Source organism: Atheta coriaria, unplaced genomic scaffold (genome assembly GCF_025399875.1).
Source record: "Atheta coriaria isolate IRGN ID8LTWV9N9 unplaced genomic scaffold, Caltech_Dcor_3.1 hic_scaffold_3_pilon, whole genome shotgun sequence".
NCBI lineage: Eukaryota > Metazoa > Arthropoda > Insecta > Coleoptera > Staphylinidae > Dalotia > Dalotia coriaria.
The window spans coordinates 8,106,809-8,124,614 of NW_027045445.1; the positions used below are offsets into that span (position 1 = coordinate 8,106,809).

The 17,806-nt window shown below is 31.5% G+C and overlaps 1 protein-coding gene, 3 long non-coding RNA genes and 7 other non-coding genes across 11 annotated transcripts; 8 read left to right on the forward strand and 3 right to left on the reverse strand.

The window, feature by feature from the left end:
• Positions 1-24: 24 nt before the first annotated feature.
• Positions 25-2,652, forward strand: LOC135804171 (uncharacterized). Its single transcript, XM_065317961.1, has 3 exons — positions 25-1,020; positions 1,096-2,308; positions 2,381-2,652. Exons 1-2 carry the CDS (start codon positions 813-815, stop codon positions 1,455-1,457), a joined length of 570 nt encoding a protein of 189 aa, XP_065174033.1. The 5' UTR covers positions 25-812; the 3' UTR covers positions 1,458-2,308; positions 2,381-2,652.
• Positions 2,653-2,875: 223 nt separating this feature from the next.
• On the forward strand, positions 2,876-2,947 carry TRNAH-GUG (transfer RNA histidin (anticodon GUG)). Its single transcript has one exon. It is a non-coding gene; the product is annotated as a tRNA-His (tRNA).
• A 226-nt stretch (positions 2,948-3,173) lies between these two features.
• TRNAL-AAG (transfer RNA leucine (anticodon AAG)) lies at positions 3,174-3,255 on the reverse strand. The gene has a single exon. It is a non-coding gene; the product is annotated as a tRNA-Leu (tRNA).
• LOC135789381 (uncharacterized) lies at positions 3,250-4,240 on the forward strand. Its single transcript, XR_010547537.1, has 2 exons — positions 3,250-3,953; positions 4,021-4,240. It is a non-coding gene; the product is annotated as an uncharacterized lncRNA (long non-coding RNA).
• A 6,766-nt stretch (positions 4,241-11,006) lies between these two features.
• TRNAI-AAU (transfer RNA isoleucine (anticodon AAU)) lies at positions 11,007-11,080 on the forward strand. The gene has a single exon. It is a non-coding gene; the product is annotated as a tRNA-Ile (tRNA).
• A 50-nt stretch (positions 11,081-11,130) lies between these two features.
• On the reverse strand, positions 11,131-11,212 carry TRNAL-AAG (transfer RNA leucine (anticodon AAG)). Its single transcript has one exon. It is a non-coding gene; the product is annotated as a tRNA-Leu (tRNA).
• A 3,496-nt stretch (positions 11,213-14,708) lies between these two features.
• On the forward strand, positions 14,709-14,782 carry TRNAI-AAU (transfer RNA isoleucine (anticodon AAU)). The gene has a single exon. It is a non-coding gene; the product is annotated as a tRNA-Ile (tRNA).
• Positions 14,783-15,063: 281 nt separating this feature from the next.
• LOC135789606 (uncharacterized) lies at positions 15,064-15,729 on the forward strand. Its single transcript, XR_010547607.1, has 2 exons — positions 15,064-15,361; positions 15,428-15,729. It is a non-coding gene; the product is annotated as an uncharacterized lncRNA (long non-coding RNA).
• Positions 15,730-15,813: 84 nt separating this feature from the next.
• TRNAI-AAU (transfer RNA isoleucine (anticodon AAU)) lies at positions 15,814-15,887 on the forward strand. Its single transcript has one exon. It is a non-coding gene; the product is annotated as a tRNA-Ile (tRNA).
• Positions 15,888-15,938: 51 nt separating this feature from the next.
• Positions 15,939-16,020, reverse strand: TRNAL-AAG (transfer RNA leucine (anticodon AAG)). Its single transcript has one exon. It is a non-coding gene; the product is annotated as a tRNA-Leu (tRNA).
• Positions 16,021-16,528: 508 nt separating this feature from the next.
• LOC135804027 (uncharacterized) lies at positions 16,529-16,982 on the forward strand. The gene is made up of 2 exons (XR_010550955.1): positions 16,529-16,820; positions 16,878-16,982. It is a non-coding gene; the product is annotated as an uncharacterized lncRNA (long non-coding RNA).
• The last annotated feature ends 824 nt before the right edge of the window (positions 16,983-17,806 follow it).

Below are 17,806 nucleotides of genomic sequence, written 5' to 3' on the forward strand. Positions count from 1 at the left end.
TATCAATATGCACTTCAACTGAACCACATGCTACAACACGTGACATACATTTGTCTGGATTAACATGATTATCAACACATTAATAATGTTATCACTGAGAATACACATTAAATTAAGTATTTCTGATGGTCATGTGATGGTGTTTTGCAAACAACAGTAATAATTATAGGTTTATTTAATTGATGCGATATTTTATAACATTCGGAAGTTAGTATTTGTTCATTTTTAAGACAAAATTGAAGAAAATATTGATTTTTCATTTGAAATGTTTGGTTTAACATAGGCAACTTAAACAACAAAAGTGCAATTAAGTATTTTTAAGTTAAATTACATGAAAATCAATTATGTGCATGAAAATTGTAAATAATGAAACTTTAATCAAAGGAAAATACTTGATTTGTTGACGAAATTGCGCCTGCATGTCAACGAGAAAGTAGAAAATTATTTACGAGCGTAGATAATACAATTTTAGCCGTTTTACTTGAATTAATCAATTATAATACTGTTACTTGAAACTAGTACACCTTGTAATTCCATGCTATAAGCTGGATTTGATAATTTTGTAAAAAAAAAGTGTTTATACTTTGTTTCAATGCAAATTGATAAAAAATAAAAGTAGTTTTCTATGTTCTGAAGGTTTAATGATAATAAATATTTGATAATATTTTGATTACTTTATACGTTCGTTAAGCCCAGAAAGTGACAATGAAATTCTGGGTATAAATGAATGCAATGGTTTGAATTATTCACACACAAAATTGAACTATAGAACATAAAGTAACATAAGTTTAAAATATTTGGAAATATTTATAATGGGAAATAATATTTTTATTTTATCAATATTTTTAATTGGATTAATTTGTGTGCAATGTAAACCACAGCGCGATTGTGATGAAAGTGATGAAGATCAATGTGACGAAGTGTGTGAGCGATTAGGATTCTTAACAGGAGTGACCGAACGTCCTTGTGGTCGTAGAGTCATTGCTGAAGGAGTTTGTGAATGCTGTTCACATTATCGTGGTAAATATAAATACTACAATACAAACACGATTAAAAAACGTTATGGATTGAAATATTTTATTTAAAAATTTATAGGTTTTGGTGATGGGGACGAAGACGAAGATGAGGGTGAACATGGCGATGATGATTGGGATGATAGAGATGGGGATGACGATGAAGACAATGAAGTAGATGAACATGATGATGAGCATGATGGAGAAGACGATGATTATCATGATCATGATCAGTTTCATGAACATGGGGATGATGACGGGGATGACGAAGATAGAGACGATGACGATGACGATGATGACGACGATGACGATGATGATGACGACGATGACGACGATGATGATGATGATGACGATGATGACGATGATGATGACGATGACGATGAAGACGAAAATGATGACGACGAAGGTCGCAGTTGGTGGGACCATTTATTCCATCATGGATAAATCATTATAAATTTTATTAAAATTTTAAAAATTTTTAATCAGATGTAATGTTGTAATATAACTGTTAAATTAATATTTTATTTGATCGATTTGAATTCATTGTTTGTTTGTGACACACTCACACAAAAAACCAACAGCAAATAAACAACTTTTTGCCGCAAAAACATATCTAAAAGGTTGTAGATAAGAAGAAGAAGTTGATATGGCAATTCGACTATTGTTATAGTGATATTATTTAAACCGAGATGTCACTACAGTGACAATATTTATTTATTTTTGTTCAGAAATACATAAAACGTACTCGTATTTAATCAGTGCACAACTGGTATTGTAATATCTTGTGACACTTCTTATCGTAACAAACGAGTAAAACATGCCCGTATGTATTATTATACGATACAATAGCGCTCCTGCTTGTAATTATAATTAAACAGAATATCACGTATCCACGGATTTGCAATATTTGCTTAATTACACCTTCTATAATAATAATAATAAAAATAATAAAAATAGTAAAAACATATGACGCACCTGAAAGTATTACAAGTAGGTACGAGTATATAAACTTATTATGAACTCGAGAAATGCAATATTTCTTTAAGTGTATGATGTAAATTGTCAAACGGACATTGTCCTGTTTCCTTTCTTAAAAATGACTAAACTCTCCGTATGCCTATTTTGGCTATGCGTACTATGTGCAGTAGTAATGATCGCTCAAAGTAAGAAATGCACAATCGATTGTACGGGAATATTTTCGTGTCCGTTTATTCCGGGTAATTGCACGCAAACCGGTGGGTCTTTGCAGAGGTATCCTGAGAGCGCTTGTTGTAATTCATGTGTTTATACTGTTGGTAAGTAATATTTAACAATATCATTGGTTATAATTTTTTGTTTGTTTAATATATGTGATAAATATATTTTAGGGTTGAATAGTTTCTGTGGTTTCAATTCAACAATTCGTTCGTGGCAAAAATGTGGTTGTAATTTGAAATGCACCGAACCACCAGAAACAGGTGGTTATTGTCGTGCAAAATATGATGACGATTCTCCTGACGGTGATTCATCTGACAAATAATCTAATTTTTTTTTCAAATTAATTACGCAAATATTTTATTACATTTTACCAAAATAGTTGTTTATTACCTCCCAATTAAAATTTAATTTCTGAATTATCAAATAAATGATAACAAACAAATGGCATTTGTAAGATATTTCTTAATTGTTGTTTTTAGACCCACAGTTTGTTTGTCTTGCCACCTGCATTAAATTGCTGCCAACCGTGTCTTATTAGAGCAGTGATGCAGTAACACACACAAACACTAACATTATGTATATTAATTTGTAAACTACAGCATATAATATGAAAGTAAATTAATTGCTGTTTTAAAGAAAAACACCGCTTAAACAAGTCTTCTGTAGCCGTGATCGTCTAGTGGTTAGGACCCTACGTTGTGGCCGTAGTAACCCAGGTTCGAATCCTGGTCACGGCAATGTGTAAACATTGTCACGGAGAAGACGTTTTTTGCGCTATCTAAATAATAAAATACAACTTGTTTATCAAAGAAAAAAACAGGTACAAACTGTAAGAAGGTGTGTTGTTTTCTAGTTAATTACCATGTTCGCGCCAGTATATTCTTTAGGTAGTAACTATGACATGCCAATCAAACATAAACAATGTCGTTCATTACAATAAAATTAGATTTGATTAAAACGTTATGGCAGCGGTGGGATTCGAACCCACGCCTCCGAGGAGACTGGTGCCTTAAACCAGCGCCTTAGACCGCTCGGCCACGCTACCAGGATAATTTCCTGCGACTTCCTTGAAATTTTCTAACCTACATAACCTAACATGTGAACTACAAATTCACAATCTTGCGTGTATTGTTGCACGATTGACTGTTTAATAACAAGTTCAAAGAAGTAAGAGTAGTGCAAAACATGGAGACCCAGTATAAAAAACACCAATTAATAAATTTAATCCATTTCATATCAATTTAATATTTAATCATGTGTAAGTTGTAATAAATTGTGTAAAATCTTATCGTAATACGTGTACATGTATACCTAGTGAGTAGGTACACACAATCAAACAAAGAAGTATTTCCATGATTTTGTAATATTTGTCATATTCTGCCTGGTATAATATTTAAATTATTAATTGCAATAACAAATGACGCAATACCAGTAATAAATACGCTTCTTTTCTTTAAAATTTATCATTTATCACATTTCTACCAGAAACACAAATTCTAGAATTAAGTTCAATTAATTAAATTAAATTAAATTTGATTTTGTCAAAAATGATAAAATTTTCCATAATTTTATCTTGTCTATGTTTATTAGGTACATTGTTTACCGTACAAAGTAAAACATGTACCACAGATTGTACAGGACGATATTCGTGTCCATTGCTTCCGGCGGATTGTACGAGAAATGGCGGCGCTGTACAAAAATACCCAGAATGCGCATGTTGTGACGCATGCGTGTATACAGTTGGTAAGGTTTCAGTTTATTTAGATTACTAGGTATCTAAATACTAGTTGTATATTTATTTATTGTTTAGGTTTGAATTGTTTCTGTGGATTTAATTCTACCATCAGTTCATGGCAAAAATGTGGATGCAACTTAAGATGTACCAAATCACCGGAAACAGGTGGTTATTGTGTAGCTAAATCAGACGACGATTCATCTTGCAGCGATTGATTCAATAAATCATGTTATCAGCTACTTTGTTATACAAGCAGCAAAATATAATAATAGAATAAAGTATATAATGAGCTAAATTTTGTTTATTTTATATTTTCACAATTTTTATTTAAAATTTTCTAAAAACCAATCAATATATTAATTGGTATATTAAGTGCCAAGTGGCTAAACGAGAGTTTTTGTCACATGATTAATTGAGAAGAAGCATTGTGAGTGTTTAATCAATCTAGTGTTTAACAACGTGTAACAACGAGGTGCTAACCCCGTGACTAAAATCTATGACTAAAGTACTTTAGTCACGATCTTGTCCATACGTGTTTAAAGTACTTGTTTTTGTGTTTTAAAACCGGGGGAAAACCGGCGCTATAAAGGAGGAAGAAGAAAAACATTGTTATCACCAATGTAACACCATAACATCATAAGAATATATTATCATGAACTTAAAAAGTTAATTTATGAATACACATACAAGTACACATATCTTATATGATTACTTAATGTAGTGACAGAAAGTGTATCTAACCTCAATCGACACAAAGAAACTACCACGTTAAAATGGTATAAATTAGTTGCTTTCCCCATTGTGTACCTATTATAATATTTACAAGTAGCATAAGCTCAAGAAACAGAATAAAATCTTATTTTTTGAAAAAATCATTTTAAAATTCATTCAGCAAAAACAGAATGAAGTTCTCGTTGATTGCAAGTACAATTTTTGCCTGTTCTTTGATTCTATTGCTGCAATCAGCAAAACCAGTCAACGCTAGAGTTCCAGTCGTTTGTGGTATTGCTTGTGTTTTTGAGTGTACACCTATCCCAGCCGATTGCACTCAAAATGGCGGAATTGTAAAGCGTCTGGGAAAATGTTCATGTTGCGACACTTGTGTTTTCATCGTTGGTAAATAACACTGAGTTTATTAATTTTTAGTTACACTCGATATATCTATACTAAATTATTAATTAATTAATGTTTGATTACTATTAATATTAATATGAGTAAAATTATTTTCAGGCGAAAATAAACCATGCAACTTTCAAGGAGTACTTTTTCACGAGTGCGGCTACAACTTGGCATGTGAGAACAATGTTTGCAAACCAATCAAAACCAAAAAATAATCTACGGTGAACAGTACCATTGCTAATAAGTTAATGAATTTGTGCTTTGAAAAGTATTATACCAGACCTCACATTAAATTACTTGTTTGTTAGCTATTAGATACACACTAATAGCTGATATGAAATTCCTGATGAATAATATTGCACAATACTCGTACAACAATCTATAAATCATTAATTTCTCCATATTTGTTAAATTTACCAATTTAAAATGCGGTTAATTTGATTTTTAAATAAAACTTCTATGAAAAACACCACAATAGACAACAAAATGCCTACCGCCCATAAAGTAAACAAACTATTCATTTGGTTTAAACTCGCTGGTTTCCATGCCTTAATTACTTTCTTGTCAAGTATTTTGTACTGTTGCAGTAATGAATTTTCGTTTAAAAATTCCTATAACGGATTCATATTAATGATCATGTATTATTTTTTGTAATAACTAGCAAGAATTGTTTACATTTTCTTCCCATTTTACAATTAATCCGGCTTCCGAGCAACGCCTAATCATGATATCTAAGGAATCCTTAAGTACTGAGTTTTTTCGTAGTACCACGTGGCTATTATCTGTTAAAGGTTCCTGCTCCATTAAACGAAAATGCTCCCAATCAAAGTTATTCCCCTCACCACTTTCTATATATCCTAAAACGGCGTTTATCTAATAAATATGATCAAAGTATAGTGGAACCTCGGTAATCCGACAATCACTTTGCAGGGCAGTGTCGGATGAACGAATTTGTCGAATTATAGAGGACTGCCTAAGACCCCTGAATTTTTTACAAAAAAGTACCTTGTAATCCGACAAATTACAAATCCTAAAGTACAAACACATGGCATGTGACCATGTCGGATTACAAGGGGTGTCCGGATTAACGGGATTCCACTGTATTATAATTTATGTGCATATATATTACCAGATTGAAGCTGAGTGAATACAAATGCATACGGTGTTCCATTTTCAGTTAAATATTGCAATAGACCAGGTGAATAATCTATATATAGCTTCATCAGCTGCAATTGCTAAAATATTTAATTAAATATAAACAAATAATTTATAGTGAATTTAAAAATTAGTTGTACTTGACTATTCGTAAGCATGCGTTTATAAGCTTTTTCAGATGATGACCATGGCAAATCGGCTTTGACAATATCACCAATTGTTTTTATTTCTCCGATATATCTAGAATCATTTAAGAATCAGTGTTAATTGAGCTGCAACTATGAAAATATTTCATACTTTGGAGCTGACAAATTGCTGGAGGCGGCCGAGTTGTAAATGGTCGTAAATATAATCCCAAATAACAAAATAAATGCATACATCACACGTGTAAAATTATCCACAGGGATTTGATGACTGTTTATACTTTGATTAAACGTCACACCATATAGTTTTAAGATATCAAAGCGAGAGTACAGTCTAAATCTGCAATATTGTTATAAATAAGAATGTATTAATCGATGTAATAAAACTAACAAATAGTTCCTGAAATATATCAATGAACCTAAAATAAAATAGGATGAAAATATAAGTAACCAATGGTGGACATTTCTAATATTGAGTGCATATAGTAGATCGAAATAGTTTTGTGGTTTCGGTACCATGAATCTTCCTTTAAATTGAGTTACACGACTCATATCAAAATATTGGATAGTTCGGGTATTTAAGACATAATAACCTGAAATATATGAATTTAGTTGGATTTTTAGTGGGATTAAGAAATACTCTGTAGCATATATTACCTATGACAATATCAATCTCATCTTTCAGTAATAAATCTATGAATGAGCCTGGAGTTGCATTCCAATTTGCACCTAATATTGCATGGGTTATATTACTTCCATGTAGTATTATGGTGAAATTATACAATTTTGCATATTCCGCCAAAATGTTCAATTCCGTACCAAGTATTAAACCTATTATGATTAATTGTCATATTTAATTCATATGATAGCACTAGCGTCACAAAATGGTATATTAAGTAACAAGTGGCTAAACGAGGGATTTATCAACGTTTAGCCACGAGATGCTTACGCTATTTTTTCTACTTCCACTCTAGTTCCACGTTACGGTTTTTGTATTTCAACTTTTGTATTTTAAACTAGCTGTTGCCCGCGACTTCGTTCCGGCAGTGTTTAATAAAAATGTAATTCGTGTTTACTCTCTTGTTCTAGACATACTCCTAGTAAGAGTCAATTCTATCAATAAGATTAGCAATTTTAATTTAAAGAAATTAATTATATAAAGTTTTGTCAATAATGCACTTCAGCGCGCCATCTCGAATTCAACTATTTAACTATAACTATGATTGAATCTCAATGTCAAATTGTATTCTATAGAAAAGAGCAGTTTTGAGGATTTTCCCGGCAATTATTCGAATTTTTCTCACCTTTTAAACCTTCTCTAGACCTCCACGAATAATTCAAGATCAAGATGAGATAAATCCGTTCAGCCGTTCTGGAGTTTTAGCGAGACTAACGAACAGCATTTCATTTTTATATATATATACAGTAGAGTCCGGTTATAATGACATCGAAGGGAACTGACAAACACGTCATAATAAGCGGACGTCATACAAACCGTTTTGTGAAATAAAAACCTTTTTTTACGTAAATATGTTCCTAAGTACTTTAATATATAAACATAGTAATTACAAATGTATATAAATGTATACATATATATTAAATTAAAATCAAAATTGCACATAATTACACATACAAGAGTATTTTTTACTGTTTTAAATAATCTGTCATTTTTGTCTGCTTTTGTTTTTTTATTTTATTGTAAAAACAGTCTCTAATACTATTATGAATAGAGGACATAGCTATGGTCAAATTATCATTTGCAATATTGCTGTGCATAGTATCAAACACAAGAAACACAAGACACAAATAGTTAAACACAAACAATAAATTCACCTCCGGCAGCGTGACGAGTTGTGAGAAGATAAGTAGGAACTGTTCTTAGATTTCAAAGTTGTGAAAATCGGTCATGTTATATGGTCTGCTAGAACAGGATTGGTTAAGATTTAATTGGTTTATGAGGGTGAAAAACAGACCAGAAGGTTAATTTGGAAAATACGGATTAAGTCGTGGACAAGGTACTGCTGCCCGAATGCTTATATTTATTATTTAAGCATTTGGTCTTTCCGATAGTAAATACATAAAAGTAATTTGACAATCATAAAAGAAATGTAGCAATAAATATAAAAAGTTCGCCACGTGTCGAACGTCGTCGGGTATCAACGAACATTACCGGAGGTGTAAAGAATCATGTTGGTCAATATAACCGGACATAATCTGTTAAAAATGGGTCATAATAAGCGACATGTCACTGTAAGCGAAGTCATTATATCCGACTTTTTTAAAAAGAATTTTATATGAAAACCAAACTTCGTAGTGTAGTTACGTCATAATAACCGGTTGGTCAATATAAGCGGAGTCATACTAAACGGATTCTACTGTATATAGATCATCGAAATACTGCGCGCCGGCCCATGTGACCCTTCGGTTCATATCGTGCCCCTCCGATACGAGCACCAGCAGCGCTTATTTTGACGTATTTAAGTGTGTTGCATGGCATTTCATACCGCCTTGTGTTGCACCGTAGACAAATGCGCAGGCGCTTGTTCTGTCGCGTGCATAATGCAAGTGCATAATGAATATTATGTACAGCTTGGCCGTTAGTATATAAAGTAACGTTTATATATCTGTTTCTACTTTTACCCGTAAATTGCTAATTACCGTAAACCACACGCTTTTAATGAATCTCATGCCAAAACCTCCCGTTTAGTCCGCTTGATACTTAACACACTATTAATGTCTCTTTACTGAAAAGTTTTGACACAAACCATACTATTATAATAAAACCTTACTAAATAAATACCTGTGTCAATCAAACTATTTTGCTGTCTAGAACCAATGGCAAGTTCACGCCCCAGTTGCTTAGGGAATCCAATCGAAATATAATCGTGTTCCTCAAATTTTAGAGTATTATTACTTGTATACCAAACATTTACCAAACTGAGTGTGTTATTTCTGCGTGTGTTTTTATAATTATGGCTGTATATTTCAAAAGTATGCTCAGTTGGTTTTACAAATAACATGTTATAAACATTATTCAAAATCGACGAGTGTAAAGGCAATGATTCATTTGTGTTCATTAATATTAAATATTTTCTGTTGTAATAACCTCCAGATGTATTTTTCTGCAAATATTCTTCCAAATAATGGACAATTTGCGTGGAGTTTTCCACCTGTACTATAATATTTTCACAGTGTAACACTTGTAAATTTATTTTATCCACATGAGAAATCAAATACACAGGATAAGATGTTATCCTATTTGGAGTGTCAGTAGTGATATATAACACACATGAATTAGACAGAAATAATGATGGTAGCAATACGTCCAAGAAATGCTGATACATTTTATGAGCCTATTTGTGAAAGCATTAACACACAATTTATTCTTCAATAAGCGTTTGAAAAAGTTGTATATTCACTGACAACTGTACAACATCAAACTAATGGCAACAATTTTCTCCTGTGTATTATATACCTACTACTTATCTCTTAGTTAAAATTCGAGTTATATTTATAAATGCTAAAACATTAAAATAATTATATTAAATGCATCGTAAAAATAATATAGAAATAAGTATTAGTCACTTTATTAACACAAGTCAAAGGCCACAATTTTAATTTTCTCTGTACATTATTATCGCCTTTTCAAGTAATAAAAATCACATTTGTTATTTTTTCAGATTCAGTTATTTTATGATGATGCAAGCTAAAAGCGGCTGTGTTAAAACAATATAATTACATCCGATTATATGTTATTACATCTTTAGTCACACTTGTGTATTGAATTTATATAGTTTTTCAATTTATTGGTCATAATTTTAAAGTGATAATTATATTTGTTATACATATATAGTTATGTTCAGAGTTCACGTATTTTTGCGGCTCCCAGTAGGATACCATACTATTTTTAAGTATGCTATTAAACACTCTAATCTTTTAATTAATAATTGTTTTGAATTGATTTGTATAATCGTATTTGTTTATATTAACGTTAACATGTGCTTGAATAGTTCTACACTAAATTACTTGTTTATTATATTTATTTATATTTAAACTCGATCCTTGGTCTCAAACTATGTAAAACAATGGCCCATTAGCACAGTTGGTTAGAGCGTCGTGCTAATAACGATAATCAAACGTTTAGGGGTGTGCGCATGTTGGGACACTCGTTTATATACTGCTGGTACGTAAAACAAAATTTAAAATTAATTATAAATAATTTTGAGTTAATTAAATAGGGTTTATTTATATATTGCAGGTAAATATAACTTTTGTGGTTATCGAGACCAGATTTACTACGAATGTGGTTGTAACTTGACATGTGAACATTCGATTTGTTTCCTAGACAAGAAAAGTGATGAAAACTAAACATTAAGTCGTGTAAAAAAAGTATATAATCACAAACATATTTTTACTGTTCCAAAAATAAGTTACTCTCAAAATAGATACACAATTTCTTTCAAAAAGCTTTGGCAACACAAACAAACTCAAAAATGGGACTATGTTCGATTTTGTTTTAAAATAATTAACGAAAACATATATTGAAATAGTAATACATTATTATTGCTGCTTATCACTTACTTGTTTATCAAGTCTATATTTTGCCTTATCCTCGATCCTTGGTCCCAAACTATGTAAAGTAACGGCCCATTAGCTCAGTTGGTTAGAGCGTCGTGCTAATAACGCGAAGGTCGCGGGTTCGATCCCCTCATGGGCCACACTTTTTGTGATACATCTGAAACTTCAAATTTCATGATTCAAAACGTTGTGGCAGCGGTGGGATTCGAACCCACGCCTCCGAAGAGACTGGTGCCTTAAACCAGCGCCTTAGACCGCTCGGCCACGCTACCATGTTAATCTCCAGAAACCTGCTCAAAAATTTTGAATATTTAGTCTTTATCAATTAATTATATATTCCAGCAATAGCAGATACAAAATACACTTTCTTGTGTTCACTTCTGCGAAATTGTAGTTACAAGTTTCCCAAACCCTGCCCAGCTGATATACATTTGAAGTGTTATCAATGACAAATAGCAATTAATACGTTTTAATGCATTTATTGTAATTCACTAAATTATCTACTGTCACACATTAAATTGCTTGAGCAAAATACATGAAAAAAAATTAAAATTCCACAAAACAACAATACACAAATCGGTAATTCCTCCATATTTGATGTTAAACGAGTGACCAGCTTACAAATTTAAAAAGCGATTAATTTAATTTTTAAATATAATTTCTATAAAAAATACCACAATAGACATTAAAATGCCCGCCGCCCAAAAAGTAAACAAACTTTTCATTTGGTTTAAACTCGCTGGTTTCCATGCGTTAATTACTTTCTTGTCAAAAATTTTGTACTGTTTCAGTAATGAATTTGAAGCTAAAAAAGCCTATAACACAATTTATATTAATGATGTTGTACTAGTTTTTGCAATAACTAGCAAATATTGTTTACTTCCTCTTCCCATTTTACAATTAATCCAGCTTCTGAGCAACGCCTAATTATGATATCTAAGGAATCCTTAAATACAGAATTTTTTTGTAATAACATGTAGGCATTGTCTGTCATAAGCTCCTGCTCCATTAATTGAAAATGCTCCCAATCAAAGTTACGCGCCACAATATTAATATATCCTAGAGTAACAAATAAATATTAAATGTTATCCAAGTATCATAATTTTACCAGATTGAAATTGAGTGAATACAAATGCAAAAGGTGTTCCATTTTCAGTTAAATATTGCAATAATCCAGATGAATATTTTAAATATTGCTCCTTAAGTTGCAATTTCTAAAATATATAAGAAAATATACTGGGATAAGTAAAATTGTATATAAATATATTGTTTATTATTTTCTTTTGCGAATACGTAATCCATATATTTATTTATAAATTTTGCGTGAATATTGGAATTACAATTTTATTTGTAGAGTTTAACATGTTTCGCCCTGAGGGCATCTTCATAAAAGTTTATGAATATTAGGGCGAAACTTGTTAAACTCTACAAAAAAAATTGTAATTCCAATATTAACGCAAAATTTATAAATAAATATTTCAAAAATATATTGTTGTACTTGGCCATGATTAAGTATATGAGAATAAATGGCAACTGGTGATGACCATGGCAAATCGGCTTTAATTATATCACCAATTGTTTTTATTTCTCCGATATATCTAGAATCATTTAAGAATCAATGTTAATAGAGCTGCAATTATGAAAATATTTGATACTTTGGAGCTGACAAATTGCTAGACGCGGCCGAGTTGTAAATGGTCGTAAATATAATACCAAATAACAAAATAAATGCATACATCACACGTGTAAAATTATCCACAGGGATATGATGACTGTTTATACTTTGATTAACAGCCACACCATATAGTTTTAAGATATCAAAGCGAGAGTACAGTCTAAATCTGCAATATTACTATGAATAAGAATGTATTAATCGATGTAATAAAACTAACAAATAATGCCTGAAATAAATAAATAAACCTAAAATGAAATAGCTGGAAAATACAAGTAGCCAATGGTAAATATTTCTAATATTGAGTGCATATAGCAGATCGAAATATTCTTGAGGTTTTGGTACCATGAATCTCCCTTTAAATTGAGTTACATAATGACTGACATCACGATATCGGAGAGTTAGAGAAGTTAAGATATAATAATCTGTAATTTATAAATTCAGTTGGTTTTTGTGCGATTGGGAAACATTCTGCAGGATATATTACCGATGAGAATATCAACTTCATCTTTTAGTAATAAATCTTTGAGTGAGCCTGGAGTTGCATTCCAATATTTTTCAAGATTTCCATCGTCACGTGTTTCATTTCTATGTATTATTATAGTGAGATTATATAGTTTTGTATATTCCACCAGAATTTTTAATTCCGCTCCAAGCATTAAATCTGTTACGACAAAAAAACATTTATTATTTTCTAAGTTGAATACGTAATCCATGGTTTATAAAATGTATTTATTAAAATAATTTTGTGATTTTCTTGGATCTGACAATTTTCAGAAAATTTTCTGATGATACCCACAGGGCGAAACATGTAAAACTCGCATACAAAATTGTAAAATCCAAGAAAATCACAAAATTATTTTAATAAATACATTTATATTGTTTTTTGCTACTTCCATCTTTAAAGCGCTAGTTTTTTCAACACAGAAAGTTGTACATAGCTTAAACGCATACCTATGTTAATGAAGGGAACATTATTTTTAGAACCAATGACAAATTCACGCCCCAGTTGCTTAGGGAATTCAGTCGAAATATAATCTTGTGCCTTAAATTTTAGAGTATTATTACTTTTATACCAAACATTAACCAAAGTGAGTGTATTATTTCTGCGTGTGTTTTTAAAATTATGGCTGTATATTTCAAATGTATGTTCAGTTGGTTTTACAAATAACATGTTATAAACATTATTGAAAATCGACGTGGGTAAAGCCAATGATTCATTTGTGTTCATTAATATTAAATATTTTCTGTTGTTATAATGTCCAGATGTATTTTTGTGCAAATATTCTTCTAAATAATTGACGACTTGCGTGGAGTTTTCCACCTGTACTATGATATTTTCACAATGTAATACTTGTAGATTTATTTTATCCACTTGAGAAATCAGATACACCGGATATGATCTTATCCTATTTGGAATATCAGTGGTAATATATAACACACATGAGTTCGGCTGAAAGTACGATTGTAACAAAATATCGAGAAGAAACTGATACATTTTTAAAGCTTTTTACGTTATTACGTTATGTTTTATTGTTATGAAACCATGAAAAAGACTAATTAACTTTTCTTAAATAAAAACGACATGCGTTGTTTGAATATAAGGGAAAAAGTTTTAAATTCACTTGCAAATGCACATCAAACTAATGGACACGATTTATACCTGTGCTTATATACCTAATATCTTAATTCCAATTATTTTTATTACAAACACTAAAAAATACAGTAATTAGATTCGTGTATTCTATTAAAGGCATCGTAAAAATAATATAAAACTGAGTACTGATAGAAAACTTTATTAACACAACTATTTATGACTGTAAAGAATTTAAATTACCTTAGTACCTACAATACCTAAATCGCATTTGTTATATTTTTAAAATCATATATTTTATGATAATGAAAACTAAAAGCAGTTTTGTTTAAACAACATATAAATATATTCATATGAAAGTTTATTAACAATATTTTTTATATTATATGTAATATAATAAAGAACGATAACATGTGATTGAATAGTACTTCACTAAATTACTTGTTTATCACATTTATTTATATTTAAACTCGATCCTTGGTCCCCAACTGTGTAAACTATTGGCCCATTAGCTCAGTTGGTTAGAGCGTCGTGCTAATAACGCGAAGGTCGCGGGTTCGATCCCCTCATGGGCCACGTTGTTTTTAATCATACATTTAAAGTTGCCGCTTCCACTGCTGCCCATTGTTGCTGCTATCTGTGGATGACATCACAACAACCAACAGTGACGATTGACAACATTTTACGTGTTTTAAAAATAATGTTGAATTATGACGTTGTAATGCAAACATGCGCATAAAACAATTGTTGATAATATTTATATACACACACAATAACGTAATCCTGTAAGAACTCAATTGTTATAACATATATAAATAATAGTAAAATATAATAATATTACAACATTAAAATAAAGCTTTCCAAGCATATAAAACCTTTTTTAACTTTAATCAACAGTATAATTAATAATTTGATAAGTAATGCAATAAAACAAAACGAACAAGATGAATGTTTCGTTATTTCACATTTCACTAATTGCTGTAATTGTGGTGTTAAATATTTTGTCATGCAGCGCACAAAATAATCCTGATTTTGTGTGCGATTTTGTCTGCATTGAAGAATGTCCACAAATTCCAGCAACTTGTACTAGTAATGGAGGACAAATCAAACGTTTAGGGGTGTGTGCATGTTGCGACACTTGTGTATATACTGCTGGTACGTAAAATTTTATTATTTATAAATAATTTTGAGCTAATTAAGTAAGTTTTTTATATATTGCAGAAAAATATAACTTTTGTGGTTATCGAGGCCAGATTTACTACGAATGTGATTGTAACTTGACATGTGAACATTCGATTTGTTTCCCGGACAAGAAAAGTGATGAAAATTAAACAATACGGCATGTGAAAAAAGTAAATAATAACAAATACGTTTCCACTGTTCCAAAAATAAATTACACTTAACTGTATCCTTAAAATAGACACAAAAATTCTTTCAAAAAATGTTGCCAACTCAAAAAAAATAACTAAAATTAATTTAGTTTTAAAATAATTAAATAATACATATATTTGAATAGTACTACATTATTGCTGCTTATCACTTTCTTGTTTATCAAGTCTATATTTTCCGGTATCCTCGATCCTTGGTCCCAAACTACGTAAAGTAACGGCCCATTAGCTCAGTTGGTTAGAGCGTCGTGCTAATAACGCGAAGGTCGCGGGTTCGATCCCCTCATGGGCCATGCTTTTTTGTGATACATCTGAAACTTCAAATTTCACGATGCAAAACATTGTGGCAGCGGTGGGATTCGAACCCACGCCTCCGAAGAGACTGGTGCCTTAAACCAGCGCCTTAGACCGCTCGGCCACGCTACCATGTTAATCTCCCGAAACCTGATCAAAAATTTTGAATATTTCCCATTTATAAATTAATTTTATAATCGAGCTATAGCAGATACAAAATACACTTTACTGTGTTCACTTCTGTAAAGTTGAAGTAACAAGTTTACATGTTTAACCCACGTAGCAGGAGCAAGGAAAATAAAATAAAAATTATTCCCAAACCATGCTCTGCTGATAAGCATTTAAGTTCACAGTTAAAAGACAACGCAAGATATTTCAAGTGTTCAATGTAATTTTCCTAAATTATGTGAAAGATTACACCTACAATATTTACTTGCGAAACCTGTTACATGTTCTACAATTTTCTAAATATTTTTGACACATACCAAATTTCTTTCGCAATCACAATCATATTACACAACTTTTATGACTATCACTAGCGTCAGAAATAGCACTAATTACATGTTTTGCAAGTTTTAAACACGAAATTTAAAGCATTTTAAGCATAAATTTATTCGAAAAATGCTGCTAGATAAGGTTGATCGGAAAAGTACAACATTATTGAAACTAGCTATATAAACAAAATCAAGTTTAAATTCCTAACAGTTTAAACGTTTTGAATAAAGCGAAGATGAAGACTTTATCAATTTGCGTATTTGTGGGTTTGCTCGTGCTGATCCAATCCGATCAGTCAGTGCCACCACCTGACGTGCACTGCAGAATTGTTTGTCTTGGAGGGTGTGAGGAAGTTGATGAGGCAGCTTGCGTTGCAAGGGGTGGCCGGGTTGGAAAGCCGACTTGTGCATGTTGTGATATATGTATACTTCGATCAGGTTAGCATTAAATTATTTTGTAACTGAAAATATTATTACTATTATTATTTTTTACAGACTAATAAATGATGCACTGATACATTCACAAATGCCGTTCTCTATGGATGCAACAACGGATGTGATATTTGAAATTGAAAATTAATAAAGCATTTATGTAAAATATTTGATTGTATTATTTCTGTAAACTAATGTGAACTTTAACAATATAGTTTCTATCCTCACATTTAACATTTATTGCACCAATTCCTGTAAATTTCCCTTTTGACGTGATAACGTCTTTAAAATCGTTTTAGTCGGGTGACATGTTCAGAAACTTGTGTCACGAGGCCTCCGATCGCAGGTATAACGAGAGAGAGAGAGAGACGGACCGATCTCCCGTCTCATCTCGAGCGCTGCCAGTCATTCCGTGAAATCCACACGAGCGGAGGCAGGCATAGCGTTCGAGTGAGTGGACCGATCTTCCGTCTCTCTCACTCTAGCGGCATACAAACGAATGGAGATTTTCTCGTGCGGTTAAGTTTTCGTTGAATGTGAAACAAAAGACAGTGAAACAAAATGTGAAGTGCAAGTGAAGTGTTACAACAATTGCAACAAAAAACACTTATATCACCAATAAGACGTTATCACGTAAACATCTCGATCGTAAACCTACTTTACAAACAACTTAAATTTTTTCATTTTCAAACGTATTTGATATTATTATTTTTATTTCTATTATATACGAGACACTTTTCTTTTCCCTGATCTTGCTGCTTTATCATAAAAATCGTGACTTACGAGTAGGTACATGGGTTGCATATTCCTGCCAAATAAATAACAAAAAATAGCCTTGATCATAAAATATTAAACTATTTTCGGCAACAGACTCTCTATCTTTCTCTTTTTAAAATATTTGCTCTTATATATCTTATACTAGCTTTAACCCTTGGCTTCGCTCGCGAATATCTAAAATAATGAAGTTGCTTCCGTACGCGTCTGTAGTCACA

Excerpts from the sequence above, each read along its gene's own strand:
- LOC135804171 (XM_065317961.1), top strand. The coding sequence starts at position 813 with ATGGGAAATAATATTTTTATTTTATCAATATTTTTAATTGGATTAATT. Across the intron at positions 1,021-1,095 it reads ATGCTGTTCACATTATCGTG|GTTTTGGTGATGGGGACGAA; the intron begins GTAAATATAAAT and ends AAAAATTTATAG.